The 20,151-nt window shown below is 40.4% G+C and overlaps 1 protein-coding gene across 1 annotated transcript; it reads right to left on the reverse strand.

Annotated features, from left to right (window-relative positions):
• Positions 1–520: 520 nt before the first annotated feature.
• DPH5 (diphthamide biosynthesis 5) lies at positions 521–20,140 on the reverse strand. The gene is made up of 7 exons (XM_040072963.2): positions 19,794–20,140; positions 16,543–16,667; positions 13,195–13,303; positions 3,739–3,859; positions 2,813–2,852; positions 1,635–1,738; positions 521–770 (listed from the first exon to the last, which is right to left on the reverse strand). The coding sequence occupies exons 1-7, from the start codon at positions 19,926–19,928 to the stop codon at positions 547–549; spliced, it is 858 nt and encodes a 285-aa protein (XP_039928897.1). The 5' UTR covers positions 19,929–20,140; the 3' UTR covers positions 521–546.
• Positions 20,141–20,151: the final 11 nt, after the last annotated feature.

Below are 20,151 nucleotides of genomic sequence, written 5' to 3' on the forward strand. Positions count from 1 at the left end.
CTTGCAATCTTCTGAGCTAAGAAATTCTGTGCAGCTTCTCCCCCTCTTTCACCAGCTGTCCAAAGGGAAACTGGTTTAGGGCATTCTCACCTGTCTGTATTTACTCTCCCAAGGCAAAGATGGACACAGACCTAACAGGTTTTGCACACTAATGTTTTCTACTGGTAAGAGAACTCCTAAGTTTCTGCAAAGTTGGAAGGCAAAATTTAACATCTAATGCACTTAAAACGATATATGCAGTAGGTTTGGTTAATGCACCACAGCAAGTGATGCCACACAGATACCTGGTACTCTTCTTATCCTAGTCAGCAGCCCAAGACTGGTGTGGATGTCAGTGACCTGAATCAAAGGTTTAGAAGTTTCTGGAGGTGTCTGCAGGTTGGAAGCTGATACCAGCAGGTGCAGTTTGCAGCCTCAGGTAAAAGCACGTCCATGTTCCTGCAGCGTTGTCCTCTGAAGCAATATAGAGTCTAAGTACATTTAGACAAGTCTTTATGCTGGTATGCAATTAAAGATGGAATAAAAATGTAAATGCCTTGTTTTTATTTAAGTAGTCCTTTGACATGCATTATTTTCAAAACTGGAACTATCTACAGAGAAAAGTTTAAGCATTTCCAATTCCAGAGGATGCATAGTGCCTGTAACAATTAAGGAATGTAGTGGAGCACCCAGTTCCACAGTGGACATCTGCTGTAGTGTGCCTGAAGCAATCTTCTCATCTAGAGCACCCACACGAGCAAGGCCAACACAAATTGTGTCTTCAGTAATTTCTGTAAGAAAGAAGATGAAATGTTTCATTTATTGACTAATGGTCCTAGCATAAGGGAAAAAGTACTCAAAATGCTTAAACCTTAACACTGCTTTCTTAAACCTCCAATTACTAAATTATTGGAGTGGCCTAGAAAGAAACTTGCTCTTAAAAGAAAATAAAGCTTAAGGATGTTGATAAAGAATAATTCATTCAGGAATTGTGTTCACTTTGAGGAAACTGCTGCTTCTGATTCATTCTATGGAAAGGACAAAATGGAGGGACTTTCATTTTAACAGTATTGAAGGAATAAACTTTTTGAATGAGGAGTAGACCTGACTGAATTTGTTAGAAAAAATTTCTGTGACACAACTGCATGATCTTTATTAGCTTTTACCCTTTATCATCTTTATTACCATTTTACCCTTGATCTCAGCAAATATTTCACAGTTTGCCCTTGACTAGTGTTAAGACTTCAAAGTGAAAATCACAGTTTGGGTTAACCTAGATTCCTGCTGGTGTTCACATAGAGCAAAGTGTGACCAGTCTAAGTAAAAACAGAGCTGAGATTTTTTAAGATTGACTGATCTAAAATGCTCAGAATCCTTCTGCCTCCTGCAACTTATTTGGCTCAAAGAGCTTACAGTTCCACATGCAGGGTTTCCAGACTGAGGCTTTGACTGGAGCCACCAGTGCACCTTCATCAACTGAACTGTGCTGTGCTCAAGCTTGGCCAAATCCATCTCAAGAGCAGGATTTAAGGCAGCCTAAATCCACTGCAGAGCAGAATTCTGGAAGTCAGAGGAAGGGAGTGGAGTTCAGGAGCTCATCAAGAGCCTCTGTGACTGGAGAGGGGTGGTAGCAGACAAAAGCAGTGCAGTCATACCTGGTTTTTCTCCTTGGAGCCTTCTGTTCTGAATAATGGCAAGAAGCTGTTCTGCAGCTTGATTCACACTCATGTAGCGTGGTGGCTCATAAATCTTTCTTCCTCTGCAGGGAAGGAAAAGCAGAGAAATTTCAGCTATAACCCATTTTGTTATCCCCAGCAATCTTACAGCTTATTTCAAGAGACCTCTAGACCAGCAGGTTGAACTTAATTAAACAGGCATAGGGTCTCAGGCTGGGTCTTTTAGACAAGAGTGGAATTTTTAAAGAATACAGAAATCTCTTGTGCTCTCACCACACCTGTGAAACAGCTGGGCTCCAGCTGCCAGATCATTTAGATCCTAAAAGCAAATTCAGCTGCTAGAAGCAAGATGCAGGTTTTGCAGCTACTCTTGAAGGATGCATTAGACTTAAACATACAACAAGGGCATACAACTGCTTTTTTGTTAAATGCCCTGTAGACAGATGATTACAGACTAGAAATATATTCTTAAATGAAATGCTGCTTTCTTTGCCAACTGTGGGTTCAGTCGAACAGATTTTATTTTGAAACTCCAGAATAAACAAACCTCAATGATACTGTGAGACTTCACAAATGTTAATTTAGACCAGTTACAGCATGTATATAAAGGAGCCATTTATATTCACCACTGTCAAAACATAGAGATTGCAGAGATGAGTAAGATGTGGCAAAAGCTTTTTGAATACAGTTAAATGAGCATAAGAGCATTTTCTGTATATTGCTAATTTAACTCTTTAAGAAGAGTGTTATGTTTGCTGCACTTTGCACTGTTCCAGCCAGTGTACAACAGAATAAATTTAGAATACTCTTTCAGGTATTCATCTGTTTCAGGAGGTGACAGAACAGTAGAGAAGTAACACCTCATTCACCAAGAGGAAAGCCTGCCCCTTTCTGACTTAGTGCTGCTCACAAAAAAAGATCATGTTCTGCTGCAACTCCATTCAGTTACTGTAAATAAAGCCAGGCCCTATTGCAAGGAACAAAAGAGTTTCACTCCTTGCAAGAAACAAAAGACAGTGGCCATGGAGAAGCAAGAGAGGAGGCAGGTAAGTTCAGTATTAAACTATGAGCAAAGAACCTTTGTTCCTTGTAAAAAAAAAAAAACCCTTTTGTAGGGGCACTGTGTGTTTCTATGTATTTTCAAAATGGTGACTCACTTCATGAGATTCTCCAGAGACTGCTCCTTCACTTTAATATCTGTAGAACAAAAGACATTAAAACACAGGTTCCCTACAAGTTTCCTGTTTCATTTTCTGTGTAGGTAAAGCTTTAACATTTTAGCTATTACTAATATTACAATATTATTATATTTAGCTATTAGAATATGGATCACACTGTACTGTTTCATCTGTTAGTTAATCTCAAAATCCTGTGACTTTATGCATGTGATTTTACCCAACAACAGATTTCAGAGCAACACAGCCAAATAAAAATCCTGGTAAATATACAAATAGGCATAAGATAGTTAAATACTAGCACATTTGAGCACACCAGCACTGGGACTACTCTTAAATTATGAGCACATTACGTCACAGAAGGTAAACAGTCTGACTGCTCGACAGTGATTACATCACTGTCATGCAGGAACCTGACTTTCGTTAGCACTTCCTTCCTGTCCCAATCAAGATTTAGAACAAGCTTCTGTTATGGGAAAAAAAAAAGGATTTGGGCAAACTGAAATAGAGAAGGGGTCAGGTAGATACTACTCTACATAGCTGCAATTCTATGAAACAAATTGACCATAATCTTTCCAAGAGGAATTCAAATGTTACCTGTACTCAAAATGCCGCCCCCAAAGTACCATATGGAAAGCTGGATACGTTTTTAACCTTGAATAAGTATTCCTTGTTACATAATCAACTTCTAAACCGAAGTGACTCAGATGAAAGGGGTTAAAATGCAAAACCCCAAGATTTTGAGTGCCCAGTTTACCAAATTGCTTCTACATCCGTGAAGTCACTTTCAGTTCAAAAGTTTATCAGCACTAACCTTTTTAATGTCACATTTGCTTATCTGCTGATCTAGACAGTTGGGTAAACACTCAATACATAGACTGAAAGGCAGGAGAGCGGCTGCTGCTCACCGAGTAGGCACAGGGTGTGCATTCCATTCTGCCTGTTCTTCTCAATCTTGTCAAAGAAGCTCTCTGGCTTCCATGTATCTGTCCAGAACACTATGGAAACGGTTTCTCCAAAATTGTACAACTGCAAAACAGAGCAAATGCAGTAACACACATGTGCAATAAGAAAAAATAAGAGCATGCAATAATGTTAAGACCAAGTCATGAACTACCTGTAAAGCTTTTACTACATTCACCTAACCAATGCATAATTAGTAACTTTCAATAGATTTTCTATTGTTAATTCTGAAGTCCTTTTAAAGGCAAAAGCTTTGTAAGATTACCACCAAAATTATTATTTGTTATTTCTTACTTTGTTTCAGGGTTTTTTATTTCTTACTTTGGTCAAGATTAGACAGCTTTGAATAATGCCATAATTCAATGTTTTGATTCTACTGATACAGTAGTGTTCATATTAAAATGCTGCAGATGGAAGCTCTAGCAGACAAAAGAAGTTACAGTCTAAGGAGACAGTGGATATGAAGATGCAAAGACAGATTGTGCAGAAAGCAGGAGGTACAACATGGTTTATGCACATATGGTAAGAATATTGCTAGCAGAACACTGCTAGCAGATTCTGTGTCAGGCATACTCACTGACTCTATACTCAGTCTAAACACATTCAGTACTGTAAGTCCCTGATCTTAGTGAAGACATTTGAAAAAACAGACTTGCCAATCATCTCTGGTGATGCAAAAGTGAAAGGCAGTGTTTACCTTGGAAGTAGTTTTCGCCCTGAAATAGGGGAAAACCATGCATCAGTTTTGGTCTATTTAGCTCTGGAATGGGGCCACCCCAGATGGATTTTACACCTTGCCAATATTCTGTCTGCTCAAGCCCACCAGAGAAACAACAGCTACGTGGATTACCCTTCCCACTTTCTCTGTACTCCTGGAAGGAAAAACTGCTTTTCCAAGCCACAACAGGAGACAAAGGCACTGTGTGTGCTTTGGCAGAGGAGCCTGTGTAGAAGCGGCTCTGGCAGCCCTGTGCCATGTGGGGATTCCCCTATACATACTTCTGTTACTGTGGCATTAGGCTGTGGCTTTAACTCCTTTATGCTGCTAGAGCAGAACTTGAATCACAGCAGAAACGTGTTTATTTTCAAAAGCTCAAATTTTAACCATTCATGCTGATAAAATTTATTTAAAGAGTCCTGGAATATAACTGAAAACATTTCCTCTTTTAAGTATTTCATTCTAGCACAAGGACAAGAACATACTGTGTACATTTCACAACCTAAAGGTTCTTCCAGTAAAGTACATACAGGTTGAACCAAAGAAGTTGCTCCTGATGTAACTTACTAGCTATTTCAAGGCTGTTCTAGAAAATGAAAAAACAAAATTGAACTATGCTTTGTCTATTTTTGTGTGGCTGCCTAGAACTCATTCCCATTTTGTACCAAATGTGTAGAAAAACTATCAGTACAAGAAGCTTCTCTTTCTCCCCTTCACTGTTACAGCATCTGGGAGAAAGATACCTTTAATCTCCCTGGAAGCATTCCTGCAATCTTCCCCAAGTGCTGCAATGTCTGATACCAACCTAAGTGCTTCCCATCAGCACCTGAAACCACTGCAGCCACTTCTCTAAAGCAGCAGTCCTTGTTCAGGACAGAAAGTGGCCTCAATTAACCTTAAATCTTACCTTGTCCCCTTGACATTTTGATTACCCAAGGCAGAAAAACTTCCCTCTGCCCTTTAGGAAAGGATGTGCAGAAATGAGAAAAATGTTATTATCTGAGAGGTATTTTGTTGGGAATCAGAGCTCCCAAACCACTCTGCCATATGTTAAGAATGAGTTGGACGTTCAACTTTATACCTTACAGTGCTTGTTCCACTTATTATCGTTCTCTTTTCCATTACTCATTACAAAGATTCTCCATCCTCTTTGCCAACAAGAAGTTAAGCAAGTTATCCTTTTTTGTACAAGCCCTGCCAGTCATTCACTAATCTGTCCTTTTTTTACTGGGTTTTGCATTAATACTGAAGCCTGGATATCAAAAAAGAGTAAAACATTTTTGTTGGAAATTGCCTGTCTATTCAGTAGAAATACCTTCAGACCACCTTCATGAAGTATTGATATCACAGAAAACTGTACTTACAATCTCAAAACAATACACCTGTTTTCTCAGGACCTGGAAAGCACAGAAGTAGTTTCCATACCATTAACATAGAATGGGACATATTTTAATAACCTCTTAGAAGTACTTTTGCAGTTTATACCCCTCTGCTAACTAAACTTGTGAAGAACAGATTTCCTAGGATTAATGCACACATATTTTCACTTAAAATTACAGAGGGAGGAACACTACTTTGGAAAGTCCCTGGTATACCATCAATCTGAATGCTGAGGAACGGAAGTAGTAAGTTGATACCTCTATTGCTTGAATACTTATAACCAATTACCTTACAAACACTTCTACAAACACAAACCATTATTTCTTTCTCATCCAGTGTTTGACCTCTGCAGATATGGGACATTTAAGCAAATATAGGAACTGCTCTTCACCAGGGCAAGCCTGTATTAAAGATGGAACATATGACCGTATCAGAACTCACACTTTAAACCCTCTCCCTGTACTCATGCAGAATTCCTGGTTTTGTTCCTAATTTAGTTTCCTCTGCTGTGTTCTAATTTCAACCTCTTGAACTTGTGCGTGTATTTGACTTTCAAGAAAAGCCTTGCAGCACAGTTAGCAGTAAATGCCAAAAATTGCACTACTATCCTAAGGATTCAGGAATTACAGAAGACAGCAGGTCCACTAAGGACAAAACCCACTGAAATGAAAAAGCATTCTTTCTACCTACCAACCATAAAAACCCCCTGCAGAGGGTCCCAAAATTCCAGGAATCATGCTTTCACTGAAATAGAACTGTCTGACATATTTGTTAACCGAGGAGTGTTACAACAAACTAAGGATTACTGACATGCTTTGAGACTGCTCACAGGTTCAGTAAGATGATGAGCTGTGTGTATTTGCAGAGACAGGATCAGGCTGTACAGTGGCTGGCACAGCTCTAAAGAGAGGCAACAGCAAATGAAATTCCACAGCCAACTTGTGTGTGCTGCACTCTACTTGAAGCACGTGGGGTTTAGGAGTGGGCAATGTGTGTTCTGTACAAGCCCAAACATCTCAGGCATCACCCTTGCACTGATGAGCAGATTTGTCAGCGTGCCTACATTCTGCTCAAGCACAAAAGTGCCAGAATTTCAAAGGGGTGCAGTGAAATGGTTGGGTGGATATTTTGTGTTTTCAGCTTGGAAAGCAAACTTCTTAACTTCTCAATGCTCAAAAACTTCAGAGAAAAGTTTCAAAAGGTCATTTTGAAAGATCTCAGTCTTTGGAAATACCCCTTTTTCTGCACCCTCCCCCCAAGTAGTAACTGGCTTAAGCAAAACTTTGGGCACTCAAATTTTGCAATGCAATAGCTCAGGTCAGCAAAGGAAGCCAGAACTCTCTACTCTGAGGCAATGTCCTGCTGCTAGAGATTTCTGCCTCACAAAATACTGCAGAAAGCTGTTGTCCAACTCACAGTTACATCATCTCAGAACAAGATATAACTTCCTATTTTATTTACACACATGATATGAAAGAATGATTGACAACTTTGGGTGCTTGATTTCTGTTAGTATTCTAACCCTTCTGTTAATGCTACTTCTTATTTTACTTCTTGTTTACACAAGCAGAAATGACTGCAAATTGAGAGGCCAGAATGAACTGTGAGAGAAAAAGTGCTGTACCATGATCTCACCTTGGAAAAGTCTTCATGAAAAGTAAAATTCCAATTAAAGTGCTGAGCTGCTTTGCTAAAGACCAGTCTGAATGGTATCAGATACCTGAAACTGTCCTGATCAATGTCCTCACTTGAAATAATGGTGTGGTCAATCACCACAAAAATTTAGGGCATAAAAGACGGAACAAGCTGAGACTAAATAGGGAAATTAAAAAAGGAAGATCCACCATCCCCTCTAAAAAGTACTAAAGCAAGCAGGAGAGAAGAAACAAAATAATATTAAAGGTCAGTTGGCCAACAGCTGCAGAGAAACCAAGAAGTAAACATTTCAAAACACAGACATCTATTTTTACAGCATCTTTCCCAGAATTATTGCTGTATCAGCTTCAATGGTGACACAGCAATTTTTCACTTATGAACCTACCTCCTTTCCTAACATTTCAAATAGCTTTAGAACTGGTCATCTGTCTGGGATTCTTCCCCAAAAAAGGAGTTACTGCATTCTTCAGACCTGCTACCATATACACCCAAATACCTGAGACCCTGCAGGGCTGAAATGCTGCAGAGCTGTGTTCTGGTCACAGGTTGCACTGCAGACAGCTCTCATAGCACAGGTGAATTATAGAAATTCACACTCTTCTCAGCCTAATCACAACCACTGGTATGAACTAAGAGGCTTTTTCTCCTTAGACTATTCATCAATGGATTTAGAGGCTGCAGAGCACCTTGCATTATCCTAGGTTACACATCCCAACAGACCCCAATGAGCATACCCAGAAAAGCTAAGAAATATTTTCTTTATCTTTGTCATAGGGGTTCTGATGTGATGCTATGCAGTGTCCATCCTCAAAGATAAGGAACATGAGTCAGGATTTTCCCTTTATTCTCCCTAACCTGTTAACGACCACATACATCAAATTAAAGGGCTCCTGCTGTTCTTTGTACTGTATATTGTTGCTTGATAGCAGCTTAAGAAATGTGATCGTCAACAAAGAGGTAGCAAGATGTCACTCAATCTTTGTTTTTGCTTGGAATTGGTCATATGAAACAACCACAAGCCTAGCTCTAGCCCTTTACACTACCTTATTTAGTACCACAGATTTTTAGCAACTTCAAATGCCTCTCATGAGAACCTTCACATGAAACTGAAATGTTTTACCATTCACACATGTGTGGCTTTGACTCCTTTTTGTACTGCAAGCCAAGAGATTGCTCCAGCTGTCCTAAAAACTTTCAGTCCCCTTAGTACATGCCAGAGAGAAAGAAACTGTGAAGAAAACACATCTGGCTGAGGGAAACCCACTCCACATAACTGCAGTCTTCAGAAGGCAGCTGAGACAAATCACATAAAATCAGTTGAAGGGACAAGCACGTTTTGCTTTCGCTGCCTCTCAGATCTGCTTAGCCACTCCACAAGCAGAACAAAATTCAGCTATCAAAATACTGAGAAAGCAAACTTGAGTAGGAGAGGATTCTCCCCCCAAGGTAATGTCACCTTATCTTTAAAAACCTTCTAAGATTCTTTCCATCAATATCAAGCAATGTTTCCTTCCTGCCCTGAAGGTGACTTAGGTTACTAATATGAAGTGAAGATAATCTAAAAGAAAAGCAAACCCCAAACCTGATTAAATAGATGTTTCTGGGTAATGTTTGCTGATGACAAATGGCACTAAGTTGGACAGCAATTGTGAATAGTGAAGAAGTGTGACTAGCACTGATTTAACCTTTAATTGGCTTGAGAAACAAATGCCAACTTTTTAAAGGCTCAGAAGATGACAGTAACTGAAAAACAATCAGTGACAGAAAAACAGTTTAACAGTCAGTTATCTTGTGTAAAGTCCCTCCTATTAGAGCAAAGAGTGTTTTTGAAGATTAAGTAAGGCACACAGAGCGGGTGGGACTCAGAAGCTCCACTCCTGCAACTACTACAGAGTTTCTATTTGAGTATACTATGAGCGCAGTAATTAATGATAGCATCCTTCAGCTTCATTTTTAACTAGTATTTTTCAACTTGACACTGGCAATGTACTCACCCGTTCCGTAAAAACTCAAAAATAACACAGTAAGCATTGCTTTTTCATTTAAGTGATCAACTGCTAGCAAAAAGGCTATTTTTTTATATAACTGTAATTGTCTTACAAGAATTAAGTGAACTGCAAACAAAAAACCTGAGATGTGTCACTAAAAGAAACACGGGTACATGCAGATGTTTGTTCTGAAGCTATTCAGGTGGAAAGTGGGTACATCTCAAAAGAAAGGCAGCTCTTTGCTATAACTTTTTTTTTCCTAGCTACTCAACCAAATGCTTTCAAAACGAGTGCCACTCAGAAATGAGCGTCTCATTTTAGCCTTTTATCTCATCCTGTGCCTTGCCTCCAGCTTTGCACTTCAGTTCTCAATCCTTTTTTTTAAGTTAATGCCATGATCTCAAGCCATTTCAAGTTGCATCATTCCTTCACATGCACCACAGGTCAGCACGATGCAGAATCTTCTGGATGTGTTTGACCAGCAACAGTTCTGCCTCAAGGACACATTACCAGCACTGGGTCCAAGAGAATTCTGTCCTGAGAGCACCACTCTGGACAGTGACCTTCCCAAACCAACCCAGGTGTCATGCAGATTAGAAAGGAAGGAGAAATATGGAAATTAAAGATCCTCAGTTTCCTGCCTCTTTATTCCAGGGCTAAAAGCCTTAGCAGTCAGCCCTATTCTGAAAAACTGAGAGTGGGCACGGGTAAAGCCTGTGCTTCCCTGGCAGCGTGTGCAGACAGCAACGTGCCTGACTGTCCTCACTGGGGGTTGTTCCCACTACAACAGGAATCAGAGGGACAAACACACCCACGTGGCAACCTCTAGACAAGGGAGGTGAACCTGCAGAGAGCATGCCAAGAGGCACTGACATAGCAGCACTTTTCTTGGCCTCTCTCCCATAACTGTATTCATTTGTTTGTAAGGGAAAACAGCTTCTTCAACCTCGGAAACAAAAAAATCTGGTACAGCGAAGCACAGCAAAAACAGTGTAAAAGAGAGAGGCACAGCAAATCACAGAGCCTTATGCACAGTCAGACTACCACTTTGCTAAGTTATGCTGTCCCAGCACATTTTATCAATCTGTGAGAGCTTCCAAGAAGTTAAATTTTCAAAATCAAAACCCCGCTCTTTTTTCAGTATTCCAAAGCAGCTTCACAAACTCTGTTACATGATATAGACAATTTTAAAAAAGGATTTGAAATTAGATATGGACCCTTCTTTATTATTTGGCAAGAATTACAGCTATGGAATGAAGGTAACAAACCATCACTGATGCTGTATCAACTTCACTAACTTTCACAGGAAAACTGCACAGTACCAGAATGTTGTTGGCTGCACAGAAACATTGCTCTGATGACCAGAGATGTTCTTTTGTGACCAGACTGTGCTGTAGCTGCATTTCACTGACGGCCTAATCAGCATTTCCAGCTCACTATGCACATGGCTCTCTGAACGGCGTATAAAGGTGTTTCCTGTTTTTCTCTACTAAGAAAGAGAGAGGGTTTGTATCACCATCAGATTAAAACAAGAAAAAAGGCAAAGCCTTTTCTGTGGTGAAGCAAAAGAGGAATCCCTCCTATACTTGACAGGAACTTTACAATTTGAGACACAATAACTCCAAAACTAAATTGATGGTAGGAGACAGCCAAGAGCATAAAGGCTTTTGAAAGAAATGATAAACTTCCAACACACCTCAAGTTAATCAAAGGCTGCTTTTTTTGTAAGATACAACTCACTTGCTATTTAAACAGTAAGGAGAAACCAAGAGTTGAACATACAACTGGTTATATTCTGCCTGGCAATACCATCACTATTCCCTAAAATGTCTTATATGACAACAGGAATGTTGACTTAGGAGAAGGCAGCCCCTCCCAAGCTAGAATGGAAAAGGGGACTAATGCCAGAGTTACTAACATCACATTTCCTTTATGGTCTGCTCCCTTCAGCATGGGATAAGGAAATAGCAATCTAATCTTCAAAACTCTGCATATGTGAATAACCTTATGGACTGTTTATAGTATACTCACGTTAGGTTTCCAACTAACCTAAAAGCTCTGTACTCCTCCTTCCTATGTCTGGCTGAATTGTGGGGGAAGCAAACTTTCAGAAAACTTAAAAAACTGTTTGGGCCTTGTATCTTCCTTCCTAATGAATGTAAGAGAACAGAGAGAGTAAAGAAGAGTAAAAAGACAGCAAGTAGTAGAAACTACTTGTCAACAGCCTGACAGCAGAAGCAAACTTGGCACCACCATCAAGCCAAAAGGGGAAGGGTGAGCCCCAGTCACAACTCTTGTTTCACCCACCCCACCCCCAGACAGCTGCTCTGTGTCTGCTGTACATGTAGATTGTAGACACCAAGAAGTCTGTTTCCTTCCTAAAAGATAATTTTGCCCAAGTCTTGCAGCAATAGACAGGTATCACTAAGAAAGTGCTCACAAGAAGAATTACAAAGAGTGTGAATGATGTGCAGCATTCCCTCTAGCATTAGCTAACGGGACAGGTGTCACTGCATTGGTTTTGAGCCAGGTCAGACAGGGCACTCAGATTTCTAATCAAAACCAAAGATAATACCCAAACTCATTGCAACAGATTTTCTGCTGTTGGCCAGCATTATTATTTGAATGGGGTTTGGAGTATTGGAGTTAGTCAGTGGAAATTTGAAGGTACCAGGTGTTGGCTGAAATTAAAATAAATGGTGTTCTTTTGTGTACTGCTAGGAAGGAATTCCTCCTTCAGTGATGGAAAGTTATTGTTCAAACCCCCAACTTGTCTGTAGTACATTTACATTCCTGTGCTTGCTTTTGGCTTTTGTAAAGTGGAAACTTGGTTTAGGGGTTCCATACACAGGGAACCATTCTGAACCTTGAGAGGGCAGGTTCTATGTTAAAGCGATGAATGAAAACAAGAGGGGGAAGCATCATCTAATTTATATGTGATTAGTTATGATTTATACACTGCCACAGTATCTGTCATGCAGTAAAAGTAAAAATGGGCCTATACATGTGTACAAGGCAGAATTTTCTTGGGGAACATCAGACCTTTTCTACTTTAGCCATTCAAGATGCACAAAAACTGTCATTTGTTTTACTAGTCCCTGACAAGGCAAATCCCTCCTCCCTCTTCAGATGGGCAGAAAGTGGAGAGAGATCAAATTTATTAGAGAAAGAGTATATCATATTCAAGACTTTGGAATTAGTTATGAACTGAGTTGGTCATATTTGCAGGCTTGTGCATGTATTTCTTATATGACAAGATCAGCATTATTCTCTACAGGATAACAACCTTATTTAAGAATAAACTTATCAGGTATTACCTGATAACTGATGCTATCATCAGTAGTAGAAGGAAGTCAACATGAGCAAAGCTTTATCTGTAAAACAACTTTAAGTACCAAAGGCTCCTGGGGCAGAGGGAAGTTAGAAAGCAGAGAAGAACAGAAGTGTTACGAGTCATTTTCATATGAGCTCATCAAATGGGGCTTTTGCTGACATGTGTCATGCTAAAAGGAAGTTTTAAAAAATTTTAACATAAGTGCACAGTTGTACAGATCCTCAAAGTTGGGATTGCAACATGCACTGCTACAGCAGTAGAAGAGCTCACCAATTCTAAGCTTAACACTTGTAAAATAACATGTATGCATATACAAAAATATTACCTGTAAACCACAGCAGCCCACTGCATTCATTATTGAAGCATTATGAATGACTTTGTAAGGAATCCCCAGTTTTACTGCACGTAACACTAAATCACTGTGTGTTGTGGCCCTGTGGTAAGGAAAGGAAGGAATTAAACATTGAAAACATGATGTTACCAAGTGTTACTAGCACTATAGTTTGTTTTGAAATAAAATTAAACACTTCACAACAAGGACAATGCAGAGGTGTCAAAATGGCAACAATATCCTAGAGGTTACAGGTAAATAAAAACTCCAGTATGCCTTCCGTATGTCATCTTCCCCAGCTGTAATGACAACCTCAGTATAGTACAGCTCTGTGCAGCTTTCTGTCATCATTAAAACTGCAACACTATTCCAACTGTTACTTTATAAAGTAGCCTTGGAAAGTACTTGAAAAGGAAAGTTCCATGTATCTTTTAGTCTTCTGCAGGTGTCTGTTGAACATACCTTGAACTGCCAACTCTGCTTGGCACAAACTTCCACAAAACTCCAGGATTTCATTACTGGCTGCACAGCCAGGCTCTCTCCCATCTGCACCAGTGTGTGCCAGGAAAGAAAGCCCCACGCTCAGACGAGAACTCTGAGCAGACAGAGGTGAACTGCACGTTTACTCAGAAAAAAAACATCCTTAGACCGAATCAATCGGCATAATATTTAATCCAGATTACTCAAATTAACAAGGCCTAAACTCTGAGTGGTCAAGTTAATTCTGAAAGATTTAAGAATCATAGTTTCAAACAGAGCTAAGTTTGGTTCCAGGTCTAAGGCTCAATACACACCTTGCAGTCATTGCTGCAAGAATTACTGGGTTTGCAATTAAGCAGTGGAGATTAGAGACTTTCTAAAATGGTCAGTACATACAGATTGAGCAAATATTTGAACTGCAACAATGTTTACATGTGTATTTTGCGTGCATGTATGCTTATATGTATGTGAAATATGAAAATGCACCTACCCCTTGCCTAAATTTATCAAACCTGATCAATGACCTTAGACATCTCATTGCCAAGATGTACCACACACTTCTGTGTAGCCATTCCAAAGAAGGAAGGAAGGAAAGAACATATGGCCATCAGAACAATGAACTAGGAAAAACTGCTTTCACTCTGGCTTTGTTCAGTTACCCTGACAGAATTCCCCTGGTTTTAGCCTGATAATTTCGGTGCTGTGTGTCTGACCAGCACCCAGTCAGCAGATCAGGTGCTTCAGATTGGAACACAAATGTGGCAGCAGCTGGCAAGGCTGTAAAGACCAATATTAAAAAAAAAAATCAATTTCAGTGGAAGAAAAAAAAAAAAAAAGAGGAATGTGAATTTGGGAAATCTGAAACCCTTATACAAACAGGCTCCCAGACCTAAGAGAAGGCAGTAAAGTGATCAGCACCAATACTTCAGTTACTACACAAACATTACTCCTGACTTCCAGAAGCAAAGGCAATTTAAGAATGTCTGCTCTAAGAGGAGACTGGTTTTACAACCTTGTGTTGTTCCCTGCACATACAAAGGACAAGGAGCACTGGAGGATTTTGTGGTTATGCTAATACTGACCCAGGGATCAGCTGGCTTTATTCACTGAAATTTGCTCCAGTCAGTATTTCTTTTCTCCCAGTAGGTCTGTCTATAATGACTGTAGCTAAAGGCAGAAGTGCCATTATGAGCACTCAGCTAATACCAGGAAAAGTTTCATGGAGTCATCCCTCCACAGCCAAAACTACAGCAGTATTTCTGTCACTGATACACACATTAAGTTTTATGGGCAGTAATAATATGACTGTTAACACCAGCCTAGAGTGGTGGACTTTCCATTGTACTAAAGCTGTCAGGTTCTTGTAGCACATCCATGGGTGTTACCACGTACACAGATAAAAACTTGAAGAGAACAGTGAGGGTGACAGGGCACAGCCTTCTTTATTGCTTTAACCATTAACCACCAACACCTGGCATCTCCTGTGGCTGCCAAGTGCAAATATACTTGAAAGTTGGTGATCAGCTGCAAGTGGCCTCTATCCTCCTCCCCTCTGGCCTCTCCTAGGACAGAAACATTCAGTACTCTGTCCTAGTAACTTCACAAGCCCCTGAATCCTTAGGGTTCTTTGTGAGCATAGAAGCAGCTCTAGCTGCAATAGTAAGAGCTAAGAACATAAACATTTAGAGAGAAGCAACTCATTCAAAAAAAGGGTAGTTTTTAACAATTACATAGCACGTTAACCAGAACTGAAGTATTTTGACGTTGAAACTAATGGTAACTGAGGCAGATCAGAATGCTGCTTACAAGTAGCAGCCACATTTCAATCCACGTAGTTTGTTTTTTCATCTCGTGTACTTGTATCAGTCAGTGCACCAGAGCGCAAGTGTACAGGAAACGTGGCTCTACACTCTGCACAAATCCTAGTTTCAACATAAACATGCAAGTATAATTAATATTTCTGAAATACAGGGTCATCTGCCCATAATTAGTTTTATATAATATTCTCTTGCCAATTGCCTTCAACCTGTGTTTACACAAATTATCAGCTTTTGACAGATGTGCACATTGCTCAGTTTTTCATAAACTCCATTTTTTCCCCTCACAAAGAAGGTGCTCAGATTTCATTTTTCTTGTGCCCCTCAACACTGTGGTATAAATCTTGCATCACCAGCTGGAGATGAAAAGCTCTTCTGCATGGCTTAACATTACAGATTGATGATGCCTGACCAAAGAGACAGAAGGAGATCCCTTTGGTCATAGAAAAAGATTATACTTTCCAGCAGGAATAAAAAGTGGAAACAGAAGGCCTAATAAACCAACATGAGAAGACATTTATAATGACATAAGTGATTTTAAAACCTAGCATATATTAAAGCAGATGATACAACCAATAATCTGTATGGATTCTAAAGCAACTGAGTATAAAAGCTGCAGTTTATAAGTACAAACAGCAGCTAAAAGAATATTTCCCCAAAACAGCACATTTCTTATTTATGTGATAACCTAGAATTTCTTCTGTTAGCAGGCAAATCATGAGTCAAAGCATTTGTTATAAATGGTAGCACAGAGAATAAAATGATAAATGAAATTATAAGTATCTGCATAAGGAAAGATTCATACATCCTGGAGGGTCCACGTTCCTATATAAAGGACATTTGGGCAAGGAAACTCCAAAGCAAGACAAAATGTAGACAACTGTGTGTATATTTTTAATACAGTGAGGAATATACAGACATAAAAAATGTTTCTGGTCTGGAAATCAGTTTTCTCATAAAGAATTACAGGTACAGCATTGGCTTCTTCCTATCAAATAAAAAGTGGTGAAGCTACAGCAATAATTAAAATGTTGCTCTGTCTTACCCAAAAGGATCACCAACCACAAGAAATGCGACATCACAAACATCAGCTTCTTTTAAAAGGCTATCTGCTTCTTGTTCCACCATTTCTCGGTCAGCCAAAATCAGTTCTTTTCCATAAAATTCTTCCTAGAAATTGAAATTAATAATAAACATCAAAATAAGACACTTAGGAATGTTTTTGTATCCCTCTTGGACCTCACTCAGGACCACAGCCAATGGACACTGGAATAGGTAACTTCCTTATTCTCCACAGCAGCCTGCCCCAGCTCTTGGAGAACCTCAGCTCTGCTTGCAAGAACAACTGAGCTTCCCATGAAGGAGCTCCTGGGCTGACAAAAATGAGTGAATGTGAACTTTCTCCAGATACTGACTTGGACTTCCATGCTGTGTCAGTTGAGGAGCTGCACCTAAAGCAGCTCAGGCACACCTGCACACCGAGGGGTACCTGGGTGCACTCCAGGCAGAGTTCATTTAACCTGCCCCTGTAAGGCATCCCCTCTCACAGCCTGAGCCTAGCTAATACTGGCACCAAACCAGATACAAATACCACACTAGCTACACCACAACCTGTTCTCTCAGGTTTTTCCTTAGTACATTTTAGCTAACCACATCTAAGGAATGACTTCATATTAATCCTTCATCTTGAGTTCTCTTTAAGAGGTACTTTACCAAGTATACAGGTAAACATCTACTTAATCGTGTCCTTAATTCTTCTTCAGCAGCTCAGTAATCATTGTCTCTTTGTATATTTAAAGTGCCTTTTTTCCCATAATCAACTTCACACACATAAATTAAACTTCAGTTAGTTCAAGAATGTGTTTTCTGATCATACTGAAAACATCTGCCATGTTGTGTCACCATGCATTTTACATGCTCTTTACATGATTAAAGTTTTTTTTCCAGGGCAAAGACCAAGAAATGTATTTTTGTTCTAAATAATAGTCAGCAAATTTATGTCGTATTACAAATATTAATAAATCGATAAAACTATTAAGGTCAGTTATCACTCAGAAAGGTTCTCCTCTGACTTCTGTGACTTTTTTGCTCACACAGAACAGTGAACTGATGAGAGTAACTATCATACCTGTACAGAAGCAGAGTGGTGCTTCCATAAAAAAATCCATCCCATAGTAAGAATAATAGGTATGGGACCTCTGTTACCAGATTACATTCCCTTTCCTGAATATGAGTTCCTGCCCATTTTTGGGTAGGTTTTTCTAACTATAAAGTCAGGATATTATTTTCCTTGTTAAACAGGCTGAAATTTGTACAAATTCAACAGAGAGGGGACCAAATAAATGTGTAAGCAAATCTTGCATCTATGATTTGGAACCATTGACAGTCACCCTGAGATCCGTACTAAAACAACTACAGCAAATTTTGACAGCCCACTGCCTTTTTCATTAGGTTTTCATCATCTCAGCCCAGATGCACATCAGCACAAGGGGAGCTGGTCTGTAAAGCAGAGCACTGCATAACAACAGCACACGTCCCTTTCTGTGGGCTGCCATTGCACCAGGCTGGCTTTGGCCCGACACTGTGAGCAAATCCATGCTCCAGAACAGATTGAGTGCAGTGCCAGGAACACACAGCTTGGCTTCATCCAAGGGAATCTGTTTGCATGCTTTGAAACTGCTCCACAATGCTAATCAAAGCATGATAAGTACAGAATATACATGAAGTAATATGTAGGCTCACTGGGAGGTTACTGGGTCCAAACAGTTCTTTCACCAAACCCAGAGCTACTTTGGATGGTCAGCATCAAGTAACTTTTACCAAACATTTTAGGCCAAGCCAATAAACAAGCAAGCCTTGTCATTTGCATTTCATGACCTGATTTTAATACCATCAACACAGGAGGATTTCTGGGAAATCTCTGCAGGCAAAGACGTGCTCTTTACTTCTTGAGAGTTTTCCTCTAACTTTTCATGGTGCTCAGGAAAGAATGACCTTCAGATTAGTAAATAAACCATTCAGCATTGTCACTTGTATGTAAACGACGCTGTATTATAAACACTTGGTTATTACCTCCTATATTCCCCCTTAGGTCTTTCAGGTAAGACAACATTTTTACTTTATTTTTATTTATCTTTTTTCCCAGTTATCTCATCTTTGGCATTTCAAGGTTTGCAAAAGACTTAAAACAGTATGAAATATATGACAAGAAAACCCAAAATAACCACATCAAAAATCGTCAGCATTTTCCTGTTATTCAGTGTTTTGTTTTCAGATGGATAGGAATCCATTAATTTTTCTTTTGATAGAAAATGCTCGTTCTGAAAAGTAAAAATCTCCAAGTAATCCTTTCCATTTAGCAGTTTTCCAGCTATCAAACAATAACAAAGAAGAACCTTTTGTTTTGAATGGACTGACTACAGTTTAGACTGCTTCAGTGTACTGAAAAGAAACATAAACCACAGAGCATATCTTCATACAGCAGACAAACCAGAGATGCTCCAAACATTCTACCTACCTTCTATATGGAGACCATGTAATGCTGATTACAAGCTGAAAGTCTCACATGTCTTATGGATATGCAGCTCTGCATACAGGTGCACTATAGCCATACAGCACCCAAGACCCAGACAGCATCAGCTTATGCACAGGCAAGATCTCTGGTCTGTGGGCAGCTATGCTATTTTTTGGCACTAATCAGCACTAAACTTCATCTTTCTATGACCATCTACGAACTGCTCAGAGTTACAATTTGCATTTTTTTACTACCATTGTCTCCCATGACGTGTGTTCACTAATGAAAATTTTATCTCCACATTGTCCAACAGCCCATCTCTGACTGAACTGTGCCTGTTCTGGGAATCGCAGCACGGCAAGGCAGCTCCGCCCACGTGGAAACGTGAGATAATCAAATTGTTATTCCCAGCAGGCATGCCATAACACCTCAGGCTGATACAGAAGTGCAGGGCTTCAAAACATGTATTTTTCTGGTATGATTTTGGGGTTTTTTTGTTTTGTTTTTAAACAGATTAGACACTTTCCAACCAAGTCCTCCAGTATCTCGGGGTCTGCACATATCGGTAGGTTTTGAGATGAAAACTAGTTGTAGGAAGGAACATTTTATTTTTGCAGCAGTCTTCTCGCAAGGCAGCAAAACAATTTCTCCTATAAAACACAGTATGTGAAGGTTACGTACATATTTCTCCCGAGAGCGGGCACCGCTAATCTCTCCCGCGGACCCACCAGCCCCAGCACGCCCCTGGCACGAGAGGCCCGGGGCCCTGTGGCCAGACCTACCAGCGCTTCCTTGCCCACGGTGAGCACGGACGTGTAGGCCTCCAGGTAGACCCTGCGGCAGCGCCGCACCGCCTCCAGCCCCTTCACCGTGATGTCCTTGGCATCCCCCAGGCCCAGCCCCACCAGGTACAGCATGCTCGGGGAGCGCGCCCGAGCCGCCACCTGCCTCAGCAGGGAAACGGAAGCGGGCTCAGCCGGGGCGCCGCACGCCCCACCGCTGGCCGGGACCCGGCCCCAGGTCCGGGGACAGCCTGGCTCCCAGCCGCTCGTCTCTCAGCTCCCAGCCGCTCGTTTCCCGGCTCCCAGAGCTCCGTTTCCCGGCGCCTCTTGCCCGGCTCCCGGCTGCCCGCGGCGCCGT

This window comes from Hirundo rustica, chromosome 9 (assembly GCF_015227805.2).
Source record: "Hirundo rustica isolate bHirRus1 chromosome 9, bHirRus1.pri.v3, whole genome shotgun sequence".
NCBI classification, from domain to species: domain Eukaryota; kingdom Metazoa; phylum Chordata; class Aves; order Passeriformes; family Hirundinidae; genus Hirundo; species Hirundo rustica.